Genomic DNA, 22645 nt, shown 5'->3' with positions numbered 1-22645 from the left:
CTAGCACCAGAACTACCTGACGAGCAACTATGTGAGCAGATGACGCAAGTTGGAGTTGAGGCCGAAAAAATTAACAAACGATCAATTGACAGGCCATCACGAAGCCTTGACGAACCAATGGCAGAATCATCAAATGCCATTCCTCAAATCAATATAGGAGGGATAGCCCAACAAGTAGCATTCAAAATCTTCACTGGTGGAAGTAAAGAAACGTCAAAGGCAACAACAGGACCATGTAAAGAAGGTGCCGCAAACGAGGGCATCAAGGGAACACCTCCCTCTATAACTGGCCCAGTAATAAACAAGAGCAAACTATCAACTACTGCAAAAAAATGTATAAGGAACCTGCCGATGCCAACACGACCAGCAATGTTCTGTCGACCACTGAAAGAAAATCAGCAACTAGCAACCCTAGCTAGTCAAAAACCTAGCAAAAATATTGAAATAAGTAAACCTAATAGGAAACGAACGAGGCGAGAGTCGTTAGACACAAGCGCCACTATTTCCACCACAGTATCCTCAACAGATCTTTGCAATTTGTCAACATATTCTTACAATAACGACATTGTCGAAGATGAAGATGTGGGGGAGTTCGAGAGCATAACACAAGAGAACCACCAAAAAACTAAAAATTTGCTAATTAGTGATCATTATCGAAAGACAAATGAAAATGTTGATAAATTACAAACAACGGAACATGAAAAATCAGGGAATGAAAGGAGGCAGGTTGAACCAGTCACAAATCTAAACCCAAAATTAACAGCAAATCAACGAAAACAAGCAGTACACTACATCTCCAAAACAAAGCAGTATCATAAAAACGTAGTGTCAAAACAGACAACAAAGCTACGTCTTCAAAACATCTACACAGACGAACACAAGATGAACCTAAACCACTCAAATGTGCCGAGACTATTTAAATGTGTACCATCACTATGGACAATTCATAGTGACGACATCAAAATTGTGGAATACGCATCTGAAAAAACAACAGGCAAGGTGCTATTACACACTGTCTCAAACTCGGTGCGAAACACAATTCTGAACGGAACAGACGAACTGCTGGCATATGGCTTTGATCTGATGGTAGAACCCCCTAAAAGTTGCGAAGAATGAAGTATTCCTAACAATGACACTATCCCCCAATCAATAGAGTCCAAGATCTCTACACTGCGACAATCGCTAACTAGCCTACAAACCGAACCTCGGAGAAGAGGTTTCAACCACCAAAAAGCGAATAGAATAAATGATGATCAAGGAAAACAAGGGTGGCAAAACTAGCAACGACCAATAAGAAAAGAAGGAAGGTGTGATCTGCTGACTTGGTACATGCGCGTTTTTTCACATCTGTTCAAAGATTTCCCTGTCTCATTAGAGAAAGCCTTGGTGATTTGTCTGCAAGAAACCTGGTTACGTAAAAAAAAACGTTTAAAGATGGTTTTAGTGTCTTCCTGAATCCCACCGAAAAGAAACTCACAGGCCGCCCCTTTTCGGGCCTTATAACCATGATACGAATCAATGAGGGTTGGGTACCAGTTGAATCACAAAATCCAAATCCTTTTGTGCAAGGGACGCTAATAAAATTCCACCAGTCGATCAAAGGACGTTGCAAATACATGCTAGTAATAAACTGCTATTGGAACCCGGCCAAGATCTCCACAGAGGAATTTTTAAAAGCAGTGATGGTCCTTTTAGACGGTGCTATGTTAACCTATAACAATTTGTGGATTGTATGCTGTAGAGGCCTAAACTGTTCTTGGTTTCAACGGGAACCAACATCAAAAACAAATTCAAAAATCTCCAAAAATCAACTAAGCATAAAAGCAAATTCGTGGCAGGAATTGATGGCAAACAGAAACCTCAATATGATAAATGGAAACATCAAGGGAGACATGCCGCCAAAAAACACATGGAAAGGAATGGGCAATTGTGATGCAAACATTTTAGATTACATGTGGACGTCTAGAGAGATGTATAACAAATTAGTCAAAATGGAAATAATCACAACGGACCAGAGTGACCATGAATTGATACGTCTGCACTGGTTATTGAGTTGGGTTGAGAACGACCACAAAATAATTCCCTCGCTAATAGTAAATGCTGCTGGAAACAGATTGAGAATAAACGGTTCTCAGATACAGCAACTAACATCAAACTTCTCTGCAGGGGACAACCAGAAATCAATCGACTACGCGCCGCTGTTAAGTAATCATACAAAAAAAACCTCTACAGCATCAAGTAAGGCTCATAAACACAACTACAGTGAGCTGTTCCATGACGCAAAAAAAGATCTGAGACGGGACATAAGACACCTAAAGAAAATCCACGTGGCTGACGATGCAGTTCAAAAGGTCAAAATACGTCGCCAACAATACAGGAATTGGGCAGAATCCCACCATGTAATTACCGAACAAAATCGTGCTGAACTCATTATGAAACTCATGATAACCAAAAATTCTAGAGACATATAGGCAATTTTAAATGCTGGAAAATAGAAATGTCTGCCTATAATCACCAATGATTTATCAAGTAACATCTGGGTTAATCACTACACAAATGTATACAAAAAATCCCTATCGGAACCGTCAATAACGACAGAAGCTGGAACCATGGATTGGGACATAAAAATATACGCACACGAGATTGCTGAAGCCTTAACGCAGCTAAAAAATTCACGGGCCCTGGGGCCAGATCTAATCACAAATGTTATGCTAAAACAAAACGTTTTGGAGTGGTCTGTTTTCATCGAGACCTTATTTCATTGAGTAGCGACAACTAAACAAATACCAGCATCATGGTTAAAGGCCATTGTGGTCCCGATCTACAAGAAGGGCGATAGGGACGATCCCAACAACTATCGACCGATCGCCCTTTTAGACACCATAGGCAAGGTCTGTGAATCCTTCTTGAGGAAGAAGCTCGTAAAATGGGCAATTACATCAAAAACTGTCGATCCTAGACAAACCGGATTTACCTCTGGTGTTGGAGTCGACGTCAATCTCTCTCTACTAAGCATTTTAAAAATGGAAACCATCAAGGCAGGTCAACGGCTGTTTCTTGCATTCATAGACCTGAAACAGGCCTTTGATTGTATAAGCCGTGGCAAGTTATGGCTTAAACTAACGGCATGGGGATGCCCAGCAACATTACTCGAACCAATAATAGCTCTTCACACCAACACAACAATTTGTGTTTGTCTCAATAACAGCAGAGAAATGTCTGAGACTATCATAACAGAAGAAGGAGTAAAACAAGGGTGCCCCCTGGCCTCCGAACTCTTCAAATTGTTAATTGCCGACCTATCAATCCAACTGAATGAGACCAACTCATTTCCTCCAAAATTGAATAAATACAGCTAAAACAAAGATAATGGCAATCGGCCCTAAAGGAAACAAGAAAGATCAGGCTTTTCGATGGAAAATAAACAGCGAAATGATAGAAAAAGTAGCTTCAATAAAATATCTAGGCATTCATTACAACAACTCCATTTGTGAAGGACCGTGGATAGTTGAGCTAAAAAATCCGATGAAGAAGTTGGCACTGCAAGGAGCAAAAATAGAGAAAGAATATGGAAAATTCTCGTAGGAACCCGTCCTACTTTTTTATGTTCAAAAAGTAGTGCCGACAATAACGTTTGGCGCCGAGGCCGGGTGGAACATTCCTGAATCAATCAGTCATTGAAACAAGCAAACACTTAATAATAGAGTGCACCGAAACTTTTAATCAGCGAAAAATCCATTTGGAAAAATTTACACCATTGAACAATGAAATTGAAGGGTGGTGGAAAAACCTTTTAGAAGGCCAAAATGTAAAAGTAGTCTGCGCTGTAGTAGACTATCTGGACAAGTTGCTGAAAGAATAACCAGTGAAACTGAATCAAAAATGGACATAAAGCACAACGCAAAAAATGGAAGAAACAACGGGTGTAATGAACTATTGACAAAATGGAAAAATTGTAACAAAAGTTGAATATAATTTTGTATAAAACTGAAGTTTTACAATAAAAATTAAATATATAAATTGTTGAAGATATCCACTGTATCAGTGACTTTCCTGCAACTGAACCCTATTCTGACCTGCCTACAGCTGGCTCATATACCACTAGGGTCCCTCTTCTACCTCTGGGAAAACTATAGAATAGGGAAGGACTTTGATAATAAGGTTTCAGTCTTGAAAATATAACAAGTGTTGAAAGTACTTACTTGTAAAGACGTTAGTGTGGCAACTATCTCTGTAATAGAATAAATTACAAAGTGTCTAAAAGTTCATACTTACCTTTAAGTTGCTTGTTCCCCCTTTAGAAAATATAGATGTTATTTTACTAGCTTTGAATTGTGTTTCACTCTTCTACTTCTAAAACAAATAATAGTATTGGTACTGTTTAATTATTCCTAACTGAATGAGTGTAAAAGGTTACCAATAGGGTTTACCTACCTTGAATAACTGTGTTCCTCTTAAAGTGTACCATTGGGTTTTGCTTTGCCTGATCTGCTTTATGCAGATCTAACCAGTCTTAGAGTTTATACTTGTCTTTCAATTGCTTGTAGCCCATCTTAAAATTATGAGGTTCCTTACTTAACCTTGAAATACATTGGGTCTTCCTACAACTTCTAACACTGGGTTGCACTTTCCCTGAATGGTTTTAGTGTTCTTCTAAAATAGTTTCACAAAGTTCTTGCTTGTCTTTGAGTTGCTTGTATCCCCTCTTTAAGGATGAATAGGTTACTTACTGACCTTGAATAGCTGCTGCTCATCTTAAATTGTAATGTTGCTGAGTCAGTGCTCTCACTGGCCTGATTGAAGTCACTCTGTGTGGTTCAAGGAGTGCATGGTAAATTACTCACCTGTTGGGTTGTGCTTTCCCCAAATTACTTCTGGGCACTTGAGTAGCCTTAGGACTCTAGGTAGTATACAGGTTAAGTTACTCCCTCTAAACTGTGTTCTAAAAAGTAACATTGGTGTATAACTGCATCCATTCTTGATAGAAGAAAGTTATACATGTTGCAAGATAGACCTGTAACGTGTTTGCTAAATTAAGTGTTTCTAAACTGAATAACACTGTATATTTGGAAAAATTGGGGCTATTACCCTTGAATTACTTATTGTATTCTGAAAGTATACCTAACCTGGTTTTACTCCCCAAGAATAGCTTAATACCACTCTGAATGTGTTATAGGTTCGGCTCACCTTGGCTGCAGATTGTAATCTAAATAAGGTTATACCTTGGTTTGTAGACCATAGGTATTGAATTGGTTTTAATATGATATGTTATAGTACTTACTTCTCCAAGATTTATCTTGGCCTACTTGTATTTGAATAAACTATTTATTTTAACAATACATAGTGTTTCTGTGTTTCTTTGGACCATATGTAAGCTTCAATTTCTTTGTACTCATCTACTGCCCTCTCTCCCTCCTTAAATAAGCCTGACTGCTCTGTCCATGCTACCAAATGTTCTCAGGTGGTACAGCCTTATATTAAGATTGGAGTTTTGCACTGCCTCAGATATGGTTTTATGAAGCCCTCAGTTGGACTTTAGAAAAACTGTCCCTAACACTGTTTTACTGCAGGTTCTCGGCAGGCTTCTTTTCTGGTGAAGGTCAGCCGAACTGGGTTTCAGAGTTGCAGCAGAGCACTGAGTAGGCCTATAAAAATGGCAGCTTGAGAATGGAAAGTAGTCCTTGCCATGAAGCATACCGTTCTCTTGGTGGTGGAGGTGAATTGCAAGCCTGAAAACTCCTTCAACCCAGTGATGGAAACACAGATAAAGATTGACCGGTGACTGGTTATGCCCATCAGGTAAATGGGGAAGTGGCGACTTGCCTTGCAATGGTCTCCCCTGTCGAGTAGAAGGTTGGGGTTCAAAGCACAATGGTTTAGGCTGAGCCAATGCTGGTTGCTTCAGCAGTCCTCCGACGTCCCTCAATCTTCTTTGGATGGCTTCAAGTTTCAATATTCAACTGGTCTTTCTGGCTTCAGCTACCATCTAATAGCAAGAAAGCCGGTTGGTGGTCAGTTCACCCCACATCCCCCGGCAACGGCCCTGCCCAATAAGGGATCGAGCAACATTCACGCTTGGGTGGTGGCGGTTCAATAGGGGACATCCATCCGCCCACAATATGCCCAGCAACAGTAGGCCTCTAGAAGGATGTGCATTTGGGATAGACAGCCTCCACCCCACTTTCTGCTAACTGAAACACACAGACCCTCTTACCGGCTTAACATAGGGATGCCTCTGAAAATGCATGATGAGATCCCTGCTGAACCTGGAAAGGCAGAAGCATTGCCAACGAAAGACATGTCGCACTCAACAGAACATAGAAGAGGAGTAATTTTGAGTATATGGTCCTAAATGCATTATAGTGGCAAACAAGGCAACACACGGTGCATCAGAAAAAATGACAAAAAGGTTTCTACTACCAGTAGCCTGTTCAGGAGGTGCATAAAAAGTAACGAAAATGCTACTCCCGACAAAGGAAAGGGGACAGTTTCTCCGCACAGCACTTTGTGTAAAATAGCCAATGCTGCAAAGGAAAACATGATCATTACAATAAAAAGGAATAGCATCCCCTGCACTGGAAAGCACATGGGCTACACATTACACCTCAAATGAAGAGATGCTTTAGAGGCCCCTGGGAGCACTCCACATAAGGTAGGAAAGTACTTATAAAAAGACAAGCGGCAGAACAAAAGTGAGAGGTCTCCCAGCACTGGTAACCAAGAAAAGGAGAACCTTTGCTCCCAAAACAAAAAGGAATGCAACAGTGAAGTGAGCTGAAAAAAGTCTCACTGTAACCTTACAAATCCAGAAAAGGTAGCAGTAACGAGGCCTAAAAGAAAAAGCATGTACAAGATTTGAAAAAGAAATAGCCTCTTAGGACAACGTTAAAAATCTCACTCTAGATGACAGCGACCACAGACTCGAGCTGCAGGGTAAAGCCGTTTTAAGCAGATGAGTCTTTCAACTCCTTACTCTCCAGAGCATCATGCTTTACCTGGCCGTCCTGTACAGAAACATGGCAGTGTTTGCACTAGCACTTTAAAAATCAAACTACTCTGCTGGGAATCCCAGGTTACCTGCTGAGTAGACTACAAGGGTCCAAAATGCGGCAGCTTGACTTCTTATGAGACTTTAAAAAGACACAAACACACCACACCATACCACACCCTTGTCCTCGAATGCTCTATTAGCTCCAGAACGAACAGAAGTTTATTTTTCGAAACTATATGCATAGCTCATTGCACCTTCCACAACAGGGCCCCGAAACCCAGCACAATGAAATTAATCAACTACAAGCAATAGAGAAGGCTCTGATCCAGTAACACTGCCTTAAGACTGTAAAATGCAGCTGTCCTGCATACAACGCATGAGCCAAAAACATGGGAGGTCAAACAGGCCAGCCTCCCTGTGCCCCCTTCAAGGAAACCGCAATGTCATGAATCGTTCATTAACAGAGATGACAACCAAATACTCCAAGACTGAACGAATAATCTCGAACCAAACAGTTCTCTCACCAAACAATTCCCCCTTCCCTCCCCCTGGATCCAACTTACATTGCCAACTACTTTTACAACTTATATTGCCAACTACTTTTACAACCGACCCTTGTACACAGCATCAAGCTGCCGACAGACTGCTTTAATGGAGCAATGCCACAGGCGACTTCTCTATCCTATCACACTTCCTTCAAACTAAAGGCCAACTAGGTCCTCACATTGCTGACTTCAGCTAATCCATCTTGGGCTCTGCCCACTAGATTAAACACACAGCAACTTGTCTCTGCAACTACCCGTCCAGAATTGCATCAAAAATCATGCTCCGAGTGCCACAAGCTTGCACACATCAAAACAACAGGATTCACATCCGCCTCCCACCTCGATCCCACCAAAAGCTCTCCCTCATATTGTGCAGGCCCACACACAGCTATGCATCCAGAATAACAGATGTGTGCTATACAAGATTACTTTCCATTACAATCCTAGTCTACGCCAAGCTTGCACAACCCTCCGTAAACTCCCAGTTTTCCAATCTCAGTTCATGTCCAGTATGACAGAGTATGCCGTGCTGAAAAAACTCACATCAGGCACAAATATGGAGGGCAAGCTGCCGTTTCAGAGCCCTTGTTTTTGAAGCCCTAAATTAAAACAGCATATCAAATATTTCTTGACAGAAGGAAGGAAACCATATGATCAGCCCTAGTAACACTCGAAAAGGTGCAGCCAAGCCCCAACTGATGAGCAACTTCCATCTGCACAAAACTAAAACCACCCCAGAGCCTCACTGCGGGAGCCATCAAGAAGTTGTACTTGGGGATCTAAAGCAGAGCACTTTCTGGGCATTGTTGGGCCACTTCGAGCAACATTGCAACAATGCAGAGTGATGGAAAGAAACATTTTGCACTGATCATCGACAGTGGCAAATGCTGTGGTCAGTCTTCTATTCCATCATTTGCAAGTGCAGCACCATTGCAGAAGGGGGAAATCATATGAAAATCAGGACTTGTTCCCAGAAGAAAGGGGATAGAACAGCCAAACTGCTAGCTCACCTTCTGCCTGCATTACAGGGCAAGCAAATATCATGTATGGGACCCAGGCAGATTCCTGATTTTTTTATTATTATTATTATTTTGGTATTTATTGAGCGCAGACCTGTCTTCGGGAAGCAGAGAAAAAAACACCGGGGAGCCAACAGGGGAGGGTGAGGGTGGGCAATTGGCAGCAAGGGCTCTACAAGCAACCGGTGGGTGGGGGCATTATTTCTATCACAATGACAAACACAAGCAGCACACAAAGGCTTGGGGCGGATCATGCACACAGGCTACCAAAACACAGGGGAAACAAAAAAGTAACACCACGAGGTGGCACCTAGATATTTTACAAAGAAAATGCTGCTGGCCACATCTCTTACCTTGTCATGAGCTTTCTCGGTCATGCTGGCCTGGAGAATCTCTGGTTCAGACAAGCAAACCTCTTTCACTTTGGAAGTCAGAATCTCCGGCAGCCTCCAGATCTTCAGCGTGCAGTCCTGGCTGCCTGACACCACAAATGACTCCTTCATTCTGGACGGGATACAGAGAGTTAAAAAGCTTGATGGCTAAGGAGCTGAAGCAGATGCCATGGTTTGCACAAAATCACACGTTCTCTAAAAGTGCGTTTGGGGCTGATCGACTTCCAGGTGTCCATGTATACTGCTCCCATTGAAGGTGGGGTCGAATTCACCTTACAAGCTTCAGGATTCATCACTTATAACCACCTCAACACCAGTATTAATATCTAAAGCATGCGCAAGTTGGCGGGGTTGGTGGTGTTGGAGGGTTTTTGCCTTCTACGTTTTATAGAAACCAGAGGGTGCCTGGTGTGAGTCTAGATCAGAGTACCAGACGCGTCTGGAGGCGACTCAAATAAAAACACATTTACTTTTAAGGTCAATTCACAGATTCTTGAAGCTAGGTTTATTTAATTTGATATTTTTGGAGCACATAACGTTGTCTGGATGTAGCAGCAACACAATGCAAGCTCGTGCAGAGGTTAAAAACACACAAGATGGTGACCACTAGAGACCCGGATAGAAGGAAAGTCAATACTTTTTTTAATGTATTTTTTGTGTATATGGTTTAACAATAAAACCTTTAGACATACAAATATCCATAAACTACGCAATACAGAGTATTAATTACATAATAAAACCTAATAAATCAGACACAACAACAGACCTTGCAAATTCTTAAAAATCCCACTAGATCTGCAGGGCGAGTTCCTTAATTTGCATACTCGACCAAAGAGAAATTCACTTGCCCCATGGTAACAGGTGACAAAATATTGATCTCTGGTTTCTATAAAATGTTGCTCATCACCAAAAGCACACTACATATACGGTGCAATGCTGCCACCCAAAGGTTAGCCATGAATAGTTAAACCTTTATTTGCCATTTACTGCAGACAAAGTTTGTTTTCAGTAAATGTCAAAAGAAATGTTTTAAACATCCCCATAGCCGCCAGCAAGGTCAAGTGCCCTGCAAATGGTACTCTCCCTTCAAAAAATATCCTTGCCAATGGGCTAGTAGATTTTTCAACCCCTGAATAATTCCAAACAGTAAAAAGACAAAATAGATACATATGTCATAAGATTATAAAGTCATATTCAATGTTAAAAACAAATAACTAACATCTTATATACGCTAAAAGTTGATAATACAAACTATTCATGGCCCACAAGCTTATCAAATTCCTTCCAAATATAAAACGCTGCAGCCGCAACAAATAATTGACTGCCTGAATAAATCTGTGCCCAAAATTGATCCATTTCAATATTTTCACATTAACCAACACATTTCCGATACCCCTTAATATATCTATCTTTTAAGACTTCTCACAGGGTTAAAACATTTCTAGCAGCTTCAATCTCTTCATGCCAAAGTCAAAATGTTCTTAAGTCATAAAGCCCCTAAATTATCACTGGTATATAGCAAGTTAATCTAGAGTCTCATAATGACCATGCAGAGCTGCATACAATTACTTCTAAAAATGGAACTAAAAGGATCTGGGAAAAAGGACACATGTTTAACATAATCTTTATATTTACTCTTTGTAGTCGGCTCGCTTATTAATTCGTTTCTATGCCATACCAAAGCATTTTGTTTAAGCTGCTTTAACAATAGACACAATTTAGGGCATGCAGTAATTTTAAAATGAATGGCTTAATAAAAGCGGTCAACTTCCCCGACAAAGATTTTCATAGTGCTTGAATGATCACTTTCCAAGTTTGCAAATAGGCCCAATAAGGTGGAGAAATTAGCAATTTCCAACAACATTATTAAATTAAAAGATCTCCAAGCTATTTTTCCACAAGGTTAAGATTGATACCATTGCTAGTTCACAACAGAGCGCTTCCACAGGAGTAGAATTAGGAAGACCTAGGCTAGAACGCCATAGCTTGCCCTCGAACTGTCTGATCCAAAATCATTCTTTTTCCAGAAAGGGTTTGCTAGTTTTGTAGACCTTTAAATGTCCTTTCATTGAAAAACCTCCCTTAGTAGCTATAAAGGCCTTAACCAAATGAAACTTGATTTTTGGAGTCACGGATTTCATTAAAACCAAACCACCAAGGCGGTTACCAATAACTCCTCCTAAATAGCTACATTAGTTGACCACATCAACTATTTGCTTTACCGGTTTTCCGTCTCATTTGTATTTATTTTAAGATTATTTGTCTTGGAGAAAGCAGAAAAAGCTATGAAACTATGGCTTTTCACCCCACAGTACCTTAGGTTAGAACAAATGTTTGTGGCTGGATACTCCTCTGGATAGCAGCAATGGACCCGCTCTCCAGATTCCTTGGTCTGGTGACGAAAGGCAGGACAATGAGCGGGATGTTACAGCAGCAGTTTCAAAAGAGGAACTTTGCCACAGATTTCTTCAGCTTCTCTGGTCAGTCTGCGGTTTTGGCGCCTTTTCTGCAGCACTAACAAAGTACACGATTCACCTGGGCAATCTTCTTCAAATCTTGGAGTCTTGCACTCTGGTGAGGGGACTTTGACGAGTTGGATTGTGTCTCTGGAGGTTCACCTGGAACTCAGCAAAGACTTGGACGGATTCGGCCTTGGCAAGACGATGCACTACGATTGGGTCAGAGGTCTCCTGGTATTCGCAGTCTGCAGCTCTGGAAAGGCACAGCACCTTGGGAGATGGCTCATATTTTATGTTTGAGGGTGAAGAGGCAGACAGCAAGGTATGCACCTTTTGCCTGCTCAACTCGCAGGTGGCTTTTAGAGCAAAGTCAGACCCCAGGGCTTGGCCCTACACACACATTCTTTGGCTCCCCCTTCAATAAACTGAATACACAGAACTAAATAAATCTCTTCACAGAAGGCTGTGCTCCTTTAGAGACCACTTACCTGTTGAACGACAAATTAAAACCTTTACTGTCAAACCTGTGGTAATGGTATCCAGTTTAATCATTTATGAATGAACAGGGTGGACACAATCAAAGGTCTAAGCTACTTGAAAGGCACTGTTAAATCAGCCCAATAAGCATGATCCAGCAGAACACAAAAACAAATTATGCGCTTTAAGAGGCCACCATTCTAATTACAAGCCTCAGAGTAAAAGTGGAAAAGCTATCAATTTCACTAAGGGGCCACAGCATGGCTACAAGATACTACAACAGCTTGGTTCAAGCACAAAGTAGGAGGACTAGGGCGCAATCTGATTAGGCCTTGCTTCTTAGTGGCCCAGGACACACGCCTTAGAAACCCTCCCGCCCCCACCTCCACCCTCGCAGAACCTGTACTATTTCTTAGCAGAAATCCTCCACTTCAACCCTCCAGGTGATGGGTTTCTGTTGTAGGCTCACAACGAAACTGGGCAAACACAACCAAGGAGCTGAGATGTTTGGAAGAGGTGGGATAACTAAATTAAGCACAAATTTACCTTGAACAGCACATGGCACCCACGCCTTGGGAGTGCCCGGATCCGTGTGCCACACAGTTCACCTCGCCTGTAGTTTTATTCATCTTCCATATTCGAATACTTTTATCCTGTAATGTTAAAGCACAAGTCAATTCAAACAGCTGAATCATTCCTCTCTTGATAGGAACAGCAGCAGACTTTGGATAGGCACCCACTCTCTAGAAATACCTTTCTTAGCCATGCCCAAAAATGTCTGGTCACTGTACAGAGTCTGTTAAAGAGGCTGGGCACATGTACCAGACGCTGCCAAACTAAAGCTACAAGGTGCCCATTTCCGTGCCCACCGCAGCACTATGAACCAACCCCATCATTCAGATTTATTGCAGACATTCCTACCTGTTGACTGAATTTCTACACTCCGGTCTGGTGGGCAGATGTGTAGGAGGCCAACCTAGTTGGTGAACAGGGACAACTCTGGGAGCTGTAGCCAAAACAATCAAGCGAGCTTGGAGAGTGGTCAAGGCTAAGTCTCAGAAAGGGGTGAGCCTGGTAAAGGGTCCACAAGGAGTACACGAGGTAAGTAATCAAGGATTACACTTAGATAGTTATACAATTACTATATTTGTGGCCAATCAAACACCACAAAAATGACAAAAAACATGTAATAATATCACACAACACTCATAATAAAATACATATATACAGTCAATGTAACCAGTGCAATAAAACCACAATACCCCCACCCCACAATTCTGAAAGGAAAGGTAATGGTTAGAATGCCAATTCACAAGCATTCAACCATAACTTTAGACGTCCAACTTCTAAGTTGACTCTGGCCTTGTGCCCAGAAAGTTCAGAAGGTTTCCAGCAGTTTTCATTTTTAACTCTGGAGTGAGTGAGCCCTTTTTCTCACTCTCTCGTGTGTTTTGACCGAATTTGGATTTTGTGTTTTCACTGTTTTTGGAGTCTGACAAACTCAACAGGCATCTGCTTGTTGTATGGCGGCACACAGCACCTTCTGTGCAGTGTCACTGAAATCCTTTAGATTTCTCATAAGGTTTAAATACCTTTTCTTGTGTGAACTACAGTTCCCAAGAATAGTAAAGTGAAATTGACTTCACTGGGAGAAGCACCAGGGGGCGCCAAGATGATCTAACGCACCTCCGTCTTCCTCTCCTCTGGGCCCGGTTAAATGGGATTTGAGCGCCCGCATACCCCCCCAGCGAGGAATCCGATCCCCCCCGGGTGGTTGTCCTGACTCCCCGGAAACCTGAAGGGCGAATCCCCAACGTCTAGAGGTGTCGTGGGACCGAGGAATCGAGCCGGCAGCTCCTTGCGGGACAGAGCACACTGCGGCTCCCAGCAGCCATTCCAGGGCAACGCGGCCCCTCCTGCGGAGGGGGAGGGGTGCGAGGCCGGCCCCCTGGGAACGCTCTCTAGCACCGCGTTCCAGGGGTTCTCCCCCGTGTGATATGATATGGTATTTGTAACGCGCCTATACACAAGTGTTTCAAGGCGCGACGAGGCAGGGAGGGAGGGAAACAAGGGGAAGACAGACAAACGATCCTACTAGGCCAGGTGTCATTCAGATCGCGCAAGTGCAGAGGTAAGGGGAAAAGGAGAAAGTGCAGGGGGAGGAGGTGGGGGGAAAGTGCAGTACAAGGTAAGTAGCGTAATAAAAAATAAATAATAAATGATAAATAAAAAGGGCCAGCTGGTGGCAAGTGCGAGGTAAGTGCAGAGCAAGTGCTGGGAAGTGCTGGGAAGGGGGCTGTAGGGATACAGTGACAGTCCCACAGTGCAGGGGGAGCCAGGGAGGCAGTGCAAGTGGAGAGTGGCTGGGCCCTGGACCGAGGTCGCTGAGAGTGGCCCAGATGCAGGTTTAGTGCAGAATTCAGTGGGGAGTTAAGAAGGTTTAGCAGGGGAGAGGGAGAGAGAAGGCAGAAGCGAAGAGGAAGGTTTTGAGGTGCTTCCGGAACCGGTGATGGTTCTCCTCAAGTTTCAGGGAGGCAGGAAGGCTGTTCCAGAGGGAGGCCCCTGCTGCGGAGAGAGATCTACCCCCAGCTCGTTGCTTAGAGAAGCGGCTGACCATGAGGGAGTTGGAGACGGATGAGCGAAGGGCTCGTGAAGGAAGATATTTAGGAAGAGAGAGTTGAAGGTATTTAGGCCCCAGGTCCCAGAAGGCCTTGTGAGCCGCGAACATCACCCTCCCTCCAGCAAAGGAGAACCAACGGACCTCCAGGACCTTGAGGTGAGAAGCGGACCTGCAACGAGGCGAGGTGCCGCGCAAGGCGAGAGAGCATCTTGGCACCCGGGCACCTATCGAGGTGGCCCCGTGGCTGCCTCCGGGCACGGATAGGCCCTCCTCCCGCCCCCACACTCCACAAGCCATTGGCCACCAGTTAACTTGCTGCAGGTGGCACCCCATGCATCTCAGTGGTGCCTCGATCCCAGGAATGCCGCCAGGGCTTGCGAAGGGCCGCCCTGGAACCTCCTCCTGCAAGCTGTCATTACCATTGTTCCCCGCAACTACTGATCTGAGGCATGGAGGGACCACAACGTCAGGTGAGCGGGTTGCTGGACAGATGGACCTTGACTGTACCCTAGGAGCTGGATTGGTGCTCTGTTTTTTCCTCCCTCCTAATTGCTGGGGAGACAGTCCTCTCCTGCTGGTCCGGGTCTCTTGTAGGAGGAGGTGGGAGGGGGGGGGGGGGGGGGACTGTCCCTGAGCCCGAGGCACTACTTGTGGTCTGCTGGGAGCCACTCAGCACTCACGCTGCTCCTCTGGAGTGGGGGGATGGCGCTACTTCCGAGGGGATCTGGATCGCTGCGCCCTTCCCCCCCCGCAGCTGCGGGTTCCGCAGCTGCGGGTCCCGCAACTGATTTGCTTCAACTCTCAGTGGGGGCTAGCTGAGGGGCTCCCCCTGCGGTGCCCATCTAACTGTCAATGCAGCCGGAGGGGTCAGCCACCTACCACATTTACTGCTTGAACAGACTTTTTGCAGCCTCATCAAGGCCTGCCGTTGACCCAATTACCGCCCTACTCCTCCCCGACGTTACATAAGAGGGCACAATCCGTGGTCTGGAGGGCCAGGTGCGTTCATGAGCTGGACAGAATCTTTGCAGAGATTTCGACGCACGCCCCCCTGCTCTCCGCCTCACCCTACAATGGCGACCCCTACCAACCAGAACTGGCTGATGCTTACTCTGTCACTAAGGGTATGGCTGCCCTCTTGGAAGAAATCCGGGGATTCAGAGCGGCCATTGCAATACGGCTGCGCACACTGGACAAAAAAGTCAACACTATCGATGAGAGGGTCCAAGCATTGGAAGCTAATACGACCACAATCGACATCCTTGAAACTCAATTTGACATGCGCTTGGCGGAGTTAGAGAGAAGAGAAGTGCTCCCTGAAACGTGACGATTTAGAGAACAGGGAGCCCCACTGTAACCTAAGATTTTTGGGCTTCCCGGAACGAGAGGGCGAAACGCAATCAGATATTGTTAAAGCTGTCAACGCTGCTATGAGAATACTCTTTGAAGATGCCAACACGAACAAACCAACTATCGATAGAACACACAGAGCCGGGGCCTCTGGCAGGGGTCCCAGATCTATCCTTGTGCGGTTCCATTATTTCTCAGAGAAAAGCAAAATCCTAGAGTTAGCGCGCAAGAGAGGCCCGGTGGGATGGGAAGGTGTGCAGATCTCAATATACCAGGACCGGTCAGCCTTTACCTTAGCAAGATGTCGGCTCTGCTCCCCATTGACGAAAATGCTTCAAGCTAAAAGCGTGCGGTATCGGAGGGGATTCCCCTTCTCGCTCTCCTTCGAACTACAGGGCTACAAGTACGCCTTGGTCACGGAAGATGATATCCACAGAGTGTCCCAGGAACTCTTGGGCGATCCAGACGGAGGGTGGGGAGGGTTGTTGGGGTTAGATTATTGGGGTTTTGTTTCTAGCCTGCCAAGCTCTCTAGGACTTAGCAGATCTATGGGACTATTCGAGGTCAACTATGATGTACCGAAGCAATGGGGAGGAAATGACATAAAGAGCTCCTTAGATGGAGCCGTGAGCTTTTACCACTTCTTTGATGGATGATACGCTGCAATTATTGACAGTGGGTTCCTTAAATTTGCAAGGCCTTAATTACCCCACCAAAAGGTCAATGGTGGTGAGGGAATATGCGAGGCTTCAGCTCCAATTCCTAATTTTGCAAGAAACCCATTGGGTTAGGGGAAAGAACCTAAGTTTAGGGTCAAAACCATACAACATGTGTTCGGCTCCTCATTTGTAGCAAAAAAGCAGGGTGGGGGGGGCTCTCCTAAAGCCCATTTTACGCCTAAAGTTCAAAAGTCGATATATCGTGGTCAAAGGGGAAGTGCGGGGCAGGTTGTTCACCCTGGTGCGTATATACGCCCCCAAACGAGGCCCAAGATACCTTCTGGGAAGGGATGAAAGGGAAAATCATGGCGTTCACGTAGGGTTTACTATTAGTGGGAGGGGGCTTCAATATGGTTCTTTGCCCCGACAGGGATAGGAAGTCGCCCAACTCCTGCCCCGATTTGAGACTTCAGAAAAAACTGGCAATGGCCTTCCAAGGGGTTAATGGTGAACTGGGCCTGAGGCATACACACGATTCTGGAAAGGGACAGGAACCATACTTTACCTTTTTTTTCAAAACCACACGCAGCGTTCTCCCGGATCGATTACATTCTGTTAGACTCCTCCCTTCAAGACGAGGTCACGGAGTCCGGGGTAGAAATCATCCCGTGGTCTGATCATGATATGGTCAAGATCAAATTAGGTGTCCCCGCCCTCGCCTCCCTACGAGGACCCAATGGAGGTGTAACGACTTCCTACTGCAGGACAAGGAAGTGCGTCAATCGCTTTTAGCCGCAATAAAAGAACACTTTTCTATCAACGACAACGGGGAGGTGGGTGTGATGGGTGCTTGGGAGGCGTTCAAGGCCACTATTAGGGGTACGCTTGTCGGGATGGGCTCCAGGAAGAAGAGGGAAATGGACCATAAGGAGAAGATATTGAGAGAGAAGATTGCCACTATACAACCAGGGGGGAAACTGAAGATGCAGATGTTCCCAGGTAGGTGGGAGGAATTACAACAGTTGCAATCTCAGCTCGCGACTCTTCTCGTGGGACAGATGGAAAAGAAACTGTCCTTTTTGAAACAGAAATATATGGAGAAGGGGGGAAAAAGCAGACAAGATACTGGCTTGGAGGCTCCGGGAACTTAGGAACAGTTGGAGAGTGAACTCTATTCGCTCCCCCGATGGGGAAAATGACCCTCGGGGATGAGGATATAGCTGAACAATTTAGGTTATACTACGAGCACCTGTATTCCACGGAATACGGAGGGGGCAGGACTGATGTTGATCGCTTCCTGAAATCCCTACCCATTCCCAGCCTCCCTCCTGACAAAGCTGAACCACTGGAGCTCCCTATCACCCCACAGGAAATAATTGACACCATCTCCTCCCTGAAGAGTGGCACCTCGCCCGGGGATGACGGTTTCACAGTAAGCTTTTATAAAACATACCGCTCCACGTTGGCCCCGTTCATGTCCAAAATGTTCAATGCTACCCTGGAAACAGGCTCCCTGCCAAATACCATGATGTCCGCCCTCATAGTTGTGCTCCCCAAGGAGGGGAAGGATCCCTCCCAATGCCAATCATATCGCCCGATCTCCCTTCTCAACACGGATGTTAAGATCCTAGCTAAACTCCTAGCGAATAGACTGGCCAAACACCTTCCGCCCCTGGTGCATGGGACCAGGTTGGTTTAACTCCTGGTCGCCAAGGATCAGCTAATGTGCGTAAGACTCTGGATCTCAGGCAAGAGGTTTCGAGACAAGACGAGGAGGGCTACCTTCTCTCGCTGGACTCAGAAAAGGACTTTGACCGTGTTGAATGGCCTTATATGGGCAAGGTACTTTGAAAAATGGGTCTGGGAGACACAATTTGTGGGTGGGTCTCGGCACTGTATAATAGCCCCTCGGCAAGGGTACTGGTCAACGGCCGAAACTCAAAACCCCTGGTCCTTTCCAGAGGCACACGCCAAGGGTGCCCCGTATCCGCTCTTATACGCCCTGGCGATGGAACCATTGGCCATTGCGATCAGAGCAGACCATGAGATCACTGGGGTGCGCTGCTGCGACTGTGATTTTAAACTTTCTCTGTTTGCTGACGACATTCTGGCTTATTTAATTAACCTCCAAATATCTCTTCCCCGGTTATTCAACCTTATTGGTCTATTTGGCTCCTTCTCGAGGCTCAAGGTGAATGCATTCAAGTCCTGCATAATGTCAATGGGAGCCAGGGATTCCGAGATCAGTGGGAGAGCTGAGATACAGGGAGTGAGAATTGAGCAGGAAACTACGTTGTACTTGGACACCATTATCCCCAGAGACTTATCGCAAATCTTTCATTTTAACTTCCCTCCGATCATAGCTCAAATTAGCAGCGACCTTAAACGCTGGGCTCCCCTTACTCTCTCATGGTTCGGGCACATGGTCACGGTGAAAATTAACATCTTGCCCCGACTTCTCCATCTCTTCACGGCCCTCCCCATTGTAATTCCTGAGGCCTTTTTTGAGGTATTGCAATCCCGTCTCCATCAATTCATCTGGAACGGTAAAAGAGCAAAAGTCAAACTCTCGACATTAACCCTACCTAAATCATGTGGAGGCTTTGAGCTCCCCGAGCTCAGGCTATACCATCAGGCGGCCCAACTTCATGTGATGTTGGAGTACATGAGGGATGATTTGGGGACATACTAGACCTATATTGACGACATTCACTCCCACCCGAAAAAAAAGTTAGCGATCTACTGTGGGCCCTCCTAAATCCCTTCCCTCTCACCTCAAATCACACCGTAACCTGGCCGCCTTGTGGGCATCCTGGAACCGAATAAAGACAAACTGCTCTCCTCGTGTCCGTCCCCCCTATCATCTCTCTGGGGTCTCCCTCTCAATCTCGGAGCCAGGGTCTTCCGCGACACCAGTCATGGTCAGACAAGGGCCTAGAGAGGGCAGCTCAACTCGTCCGCCAAGGGGTTTTTAATGAATATGGCCAACTATCTGATGCATTGGGAGATAACCCCCCCCCCCCCGTTTTTGAATATCTACGCCTGAAAGGAATTCTCACCAACCCTCGGTGGGTCTCCGACCCGACTCGCCCCTCTGAACTCCTTTGAAAAACTCTTGGTCGAACCCTCCACCAGGAAGAGCTCCCTGTCCAAGATCTAGAATACTTTGATCACGGCTGAATTGGAAGGTAGACAGCCTTTTAAGCAAATATGGGCAGAAAGGCTGGGTATGACTTTGGAGGAATCAACGTGGAGGGCACATTTTTTCAATCCATCTTCTCGTGTGTCATTGTATACCTCGGCTATGGAACATAGTTTCAAGATACTCCACTCTTGGCACCGCACCCTAGCTACTTTGTACAAAATGTTCAAAAATGTGTCCCCATTATGCCCCAGGATGTGTTCGCAACGTGGCACTTGGTATCACATGTGGTGGGAATGTCCGGTCATTCAGGTGTACTGGTACGAACTTCTCAGTTGGATTAAAGATATAGTGGGCTCTGGTCCGTCTCTGCTTCCTCTGGAAATTCTGCTGGGTACACCCATGCCAGACGCCAAGAGCTACTGTGACAATGGTGAAGCTCCTAATCCTCAGCATAGTAACTGCTTCGCTTATGGCAGAAAGCCTGCTGTGGTGACAAGGGCGCCTGAAAGAAACTCTTTTCTGCTGTTCGGCTGGAGCCCAACACCCCTTGAAGCCTACCTGGCGTTTTGTGACTTTTGCAAGCCAGAGCATGAGCCTCCCGCTCCTACGAGCCTCTGCAATCCAGCTGATCATACTCCGAATCGCGTCTGCAGCCTGGAGCTGGCAGCAGTTTGAAGTGAGCACAGGTGAAGGAACACGTGACCCGAGTAAGCCACGCCTACAGGAAGTCCCCTTTTAATCAGAGCCTCGCCGCCCTCGCGGCGTTAAGCCCGCTGTGGTGACAAGGGCCCCTGAAAGAAACTGTTTTTCGCTGTTTGCAGCTGGAGGCGGCAAAGACCAACGACCAGTAACTAGAAGACGACTCCCTCTTGGTCACAACGCGACTCCACTCATTGAAGAAAAAAAAAAACAAGGGAAAAAAGGAAATGTCTAGCCCCAAACAACCAAGAACCAGACAGAGAGAGAAACAAGATGGACAATTAACAAATAACCATAACGCAACTAAATCTACAGCACTGAATGAAAGCCTAATCCTACCTGCCCCACAAATACCTTGGACAACCATTACACAGGCGAGTGACACACCAACAATGACCACTCCCCAACCAAGAAGCCCTACTAGATTCCTGATCCTGCCGAGACTTGATTCAGAAATCAAAGTGGGGGAAACCTCAGTAATCCGGGACTCTCCAACTCCCATAAGCAACAACACACTGAACTGCTTAGAACCCAATGCCGAGACAAAACCAGCGACCACGGCACCGGAAGACTCACAGACACGTGTAGCCGTGAATGACAGGTGCCTATCCCAAATAAAAAATATCCTCAAGCACGCCCCACAATACCACCTACCATAATGAACTCAAATACCGCTACTACTCAAGATAAGATAGACCACACCAACACACAGCCTCAAATCTTGAGCCACCTCTCCACAACGAAGAATACTATCCTTGCGACCGGGATAGGTACTAAAGAGGATAAAATGCCTTCACAACAGAAGATCAGCACCAAGATAAACCAAGACAACGTCAAAAGTAAAAAAGAAGACACACCGCTTCCCTCTTCTCTGCTCTTGCGCGATCTGAATGAGACAAGGCCTAGTAAGATAGTTATTTTGTCCTCCCTTGTTTACCCATCCTTGTCTTGTCGCGCCTAGAAACACTTGTGTACAGGCGCGTTATAAATGCCACATCAAAATCATATAACCCCTTGTAGGGACTTTTCATTCAAATTAATTTCATTTGTGATGTCATCAGTGATGTCACCAATGAGACCGCGATGCCATCCCCCATGTCCCGGGCGCCAGTCCCAGCGGTGCACGGCGGCGGCGCAAGTCACGGCCGCCTAGCCCCCCACAGCTGGGGAACCTCCAGGGGTTCTCGCTTTAACTTGCAACCACAATGCCCCTCCAACAACATTTTTTCATAGAATTTCATAGGTTTTTTAATAGTGCAACTTAACTATAACATACCTTTAACAAAGTTTCTTCACTGTATTTCATAGGTTTTATTAGTGCAACTTTCTTTCAGTGAATTTCATGGGTTTTTACCAGCGCACCCTAATTTGCTACAACTTACTAATATCTGTGAGGGAAAGTTCTAATTTCTGTGTTAATTCCCTTCAACCTTAGAGACCCCCAGCTCTTTTGCTGGACTCTAGGACTTTTAATTATTAATCCTGGAGAGAGTGAGCCCTTTTTCTCACTCTCTCATGTATTCTTGTTTGATTTGAACTCTGTTTCTATGACTTTGGAGTCTGAAAACTCCATGGGCATCACCTTTTTGTATTGACACACAGCACCTACAGTGCAGTGTCACAGAAAAGTCCTTTGTATTCCTCTAAAGGTTTAAATACCTTCTCTTGGATAAACTACTGTTTCCAAGAGCAGTAAAGTGAAATTTTACTTACCTTTTGTTACTTTGTAGACCCAGCACACACCATCTTTGTGGAGTGCTGGAGGGATTACTTAGTATCCCCTTTGTCTACTTTCTCATGTAACATGTTTATGTTACCCTTTCTACAATTAATGGCTGGTGGCAGTGGTTTATTTTTCCTACCATTGTGCGTTTTTACCGCAGGCTGAAACCTCAGCTGCAGTATTGCACCCATGGGTGCCCATTTTGTCCAAAAGGCACCGGTCTTCTTTTTTCGCCATTTCTTGTTGGAACGGTCCTTCTTGAGATTTACTCTGCACGCCAAACCAGGTTTCGTCCCTTTGTTCATTTCGTCTTTGGGGGGGTTCACTGCTGTAGCCCGCCATTGGCTCCAGTGTGTCTCGCAGGGCAGAAAGCAAGGGAGGTTCCCGAAACTCCCTGTGCTTAGACTCCTTAGTTACAGGAATGCACCCAAAAGGTGATTGGCTGGCTGTCTTTTGAAGACAGCCACCCTGCTGTGTGAGTGACAGCTAGGCTGCAAATGAATGGGAGAAACTTGCATAAAAGGCGAGGTCTTTTGTAAGGAAGGCAGAGTCGGCCACTGGATGAA

General features: G+C 45.3%; 1 protein-coding gene across 1 annotated transcript in view; it reads right to left on the bottom strand.

The window, feature by feature from the left end:
* The window catches only part of TBL3 (transducin beta like 3), a 412146-nt gene that overhangs the window by 218762 nt on the left and 170739 nt on the right, over positions 1-22645 (bottom strand). The window contains exons 13-14 of the mRNA XM_069647302.1: positions 12430-12536; positions 8909-9059 (exon numbers count right to left, since the gene is read on the bottom strand). Coding sequence (XP_069503403.1) covers positions 8909-9059; positions 12430-12536 — 258 coding nt within the window. The remainder of the gene's footprint in view (positions 1-8908; positions 9060-12429; positions 12537-22645) is intronic.

The sequence above is a fragment of the Ambystoma mexicanum genome, chromosome 2q (assembly GCF_040938575.1).
Source record: "Ambystoma mexicanum isolate Mex_15411 chromosome 2q, UKY_AmexF1_1, whole genome shotgun sequence".
Taxonomy (NCBI): Eukaryota; Metazoa; Chordata; class Amphibia; order Caudata; family Ambystomatidae; genus Ambystoma; species Ambystoma mexicanum.
The sequence above is the reverse complement of the archived record's forward strand: the minus strand, read 5'-3'. Positions and strand labels throughout refer to the sequence as shown.